The sequence below is a fragment of the Protobothrops mucrosquamatus genome, unplaced genomic scaffold (assembly GCF_001527695.2).
Source record: "Protobothrops mucrosquamatus isolate PMUCROS unplaced genomic scaffold, P.Mucros_1.0 scaffold1644, whole genome shotgun sequence".
In the NCBI taxonomy this organism is placed as follows: Eukaryota; Metazoa; Chordata; class Lepidosauria; order Squamata; family Viperidae; genus Protobothrops; species Protobothrops mucrosquamatus.
Genome location: NW_015387803.1, coordinates 551,536 through 554,352, shown reverse-complemented (window position 1 = coordinate 554,352; position 2,817 = coordinate 551,536). Strand labels below are relative to the sequence as shown.

General features: G+C 37.1%; 1 protein-coding gene across 1 annotated transcript in view; it reads right to left on the bottom strand.

Annotated features, from left to right (window-relative positions):
* The window catches only part of LOC107293541 (protein FRA10AC1), a 40,085-nt gene that overhangs the window by 23,870 nt on the left and 13,398 nt on the right, over positions 1–2,817 (bottom strand). Inside the window, exons 3-4 of the mRNA XM_015822695.2 lie at positions 1,603–1,689; positions 1,477–1,522 (exon numbers count right to left, since the gene is read on the bottom strand). Of these exons, the coding sequence (XP_015678181.1) occupies positions 1,477–1,522; positions 1,603–1,689 (133 nt within the window). The remainder of the gene's footprint in view (positions 1–1,476; positions 1,523–1,602; positions 1,690–2,817) is intronic.

Genomic DNA, 2,817 nt, shown 5'->3' with positions numbered 1-2,817 from the left:
ACCCCGTATTTATCGGCGTATAACACGCACTTTTCCCCCCTGAAAATAGGGGGCAAATGATGTGTGCATGTTATACGCCGATATAATGTTAAGAAATGATAATAATATTAATAAAAAAAAGTTCTGAGCTACCCTTATTTTGCTTCAAAGTTCTTTATTTGAAATTTAAGTTTTTTTCCTGAAATTTCCCTCTTAAAATGAAGGTGCGTGTTATACGCCTGTGCGTGTTATACGCCGATAAATACGGTATATATATATACTTGAACACCTTCATTTCTGAGGTTATACACTGTTACTACAACAACCTCTATCAAAACTGAAGGTTACCTGCAGTAGTCGTAAGACCTGGAAAACTCACACAACTGTTTTAAAAAGTTGCTGACTGGTGCTATATTTACATTGAGTGTCTTGAATAATTTATTCTAAATCAAAACTGAAACATTGCAAAATTATATAAATTTGAATTCTGTAATGCTGCAGTTGTTATATATTTAAATACATACATAGAGAGAAACATAAACATTAATCATAGCTCATACAGTATAAGTATGACTGTTAGCTTCAGAAATGGAGGTAGTTACTATTCTTTGACTTCTTTTAATTGCTCATCTTAATTGACATTTGGAAAACACAGCCTTATGACTGCACAGGAAAGAAAAGGAACATCTAAGTGATGGCGAACCTTTTAGAGACCGAGTGCCCAAACTGCAACCCAAAACCCACTTATGCATCGCCAGGTGCCGGGTGGGTATGGCCCATTTGGGTGGGTGTGGCTGCGGTGGTAACGGCAGACTGGGTAGGATTAAAAAGTTCAATCAATCAATTCCAACTTTGCAAGATCTTTTTTTTCCCACGAGAAGTTGAAATTGACATTCATTGGACTTTTTTTTTTGCACATGGCGGCGGAGGCCTAAACTGAAAAGGTTTTATAAAACCCAGCTAAAGGCCTAGGACTGGGGCGACGGCGCGCATGCCCACAGAGAGGGCTCTGAGTGCCGCCTCTGGCACCACTGATCTAAGACATATAATTAAATAAATGTATCTGTGTATAGGTGAATAGCAAAGAAAAGACAGTTTTCTCCTTATTAAATTAAATTTTCATATTTGGAAATATTGAAGTCATAGTATGAAAATGCATCCTATTAATCTTCCAGACTGATCTTTGACAATTTTCTAATGTGATTTTCTTGTCTGCCAGTTCAGTTTCCTTACTATTTTCTTTTCATTTAAAAAGAAACACCAATCTAACCAGATATCCTGTTTTTCTTTCCTTCCCACAAAATCAAGATAACCAGAAATTGTCCATGCTTGAACTCTGCCTTAAGAAATTTAATTTAAAACATACTTGAAGAAAACCACAAAGGCAAAAATAAAACCATACACAAAAAAATGTTTGAGAGTGTTTTGTTCAGGCTTTTTTTTTTCAATATTAGAAACAGAGTATTTTTTGCTTTTCATTAAAATATTAAAGGATACGGCATCCATTGCTATTAAATGGAACCGTCTATTTCTGGCTTCTTCCCTAGAAAAAATAAAATGTTATTCCAGTAATTTGGATGCTTAATGCGATTCTGACAATGTTACACCAGTGTGATGAGGTACCTGTCCCACTCATCCATTGCCACCTGTCTGTGGGCCACCTTGTCGTGCTTGTCCTTCTGGAAGGGCTTTTTGAGTAAGGCATCTTCACTGGTTGACGGGGAGAATGGAGAAGAAAAAAGAAAGTATTTCTTAGATATTGAATTTAATTTTTAAAATCTCTTTTGAAAACTACATGCATATAATAATTGTAAAATACTCAGATAATTACTAGAATCAAGAATGATAACTAGAATCACAGTTTCCTTAGGCACATATTCAGATGCCAGGATTCATATACCTACAAAGATCAAAAGTGTATAGACTCTGGTTTTTTCCCTGACACTCTGTGAAAGCAAAAAATTGGACTCTGAAAAAGCAGATAGGAAGATTATTGGCCCTTGGATTATTGAACTCTTGGATCAATGAACAAATCAACTCATAGTTGCCAAATAAGACGCAAATGACCAGATTCAAATTATCATATTTCAGACACATTATGTCAGGGGTGGGGAACTATGACCCTTTTATGACTTGCAGACTTCAACTCCCAGAATTCCTGAGCCAGCATGGGGTAACTATGGCCCCTTCATGACTTGCGGACTTCAACTCCCAGAATTCCTGAGCCAGCATAAGGAAACTATGGCCCCTTCATGACTTGTGCATTTCAATTCCCAGAATTCCTGGGCTAGCATGGCTGGCTCAGGAATTCTGGGAGTTGAAGACCACAAGTCATAAAGGGACCATAGTTCCCCACCTCTGCATTATGCAAAGACCTAGCTCTCTGCAGAAGGCTCTAATGTTGGGAAAGGTGGAAGGAAAGAGAAGAAGACAAAAAGCTGCAAAGTGGACAGACTTAATTATGGCAATAGTGGCTACACACTGATCAATCAGAATCAAGACTTAAGTATTCTGGTCATTTTAAGAAAATCCCACTGTAATGGCTATTTCTTTTTTCTTTCTTGATTAGCAACTGAGAGGCCATTTGAGATCAAGATCTGAGAGAAAGATCTGATCCTAGGACTTCTAGATACCAACCTCTAGATTACAGCAAGCTTGTTTATTTCATGTAGTCCAAGGAATTAGGTTGGGAAGACTGTTTGAAATATTTGGCACTATGTTCAAATTCCTATAATAATCATTCTAATAGAGGCAAGCGCTACAGGAGCAAGAATGCAGCTACTTATCTGCTTCTCTTTAAACCAATTGGCTACTTTAAAGAATTGCATTTAAAATGTT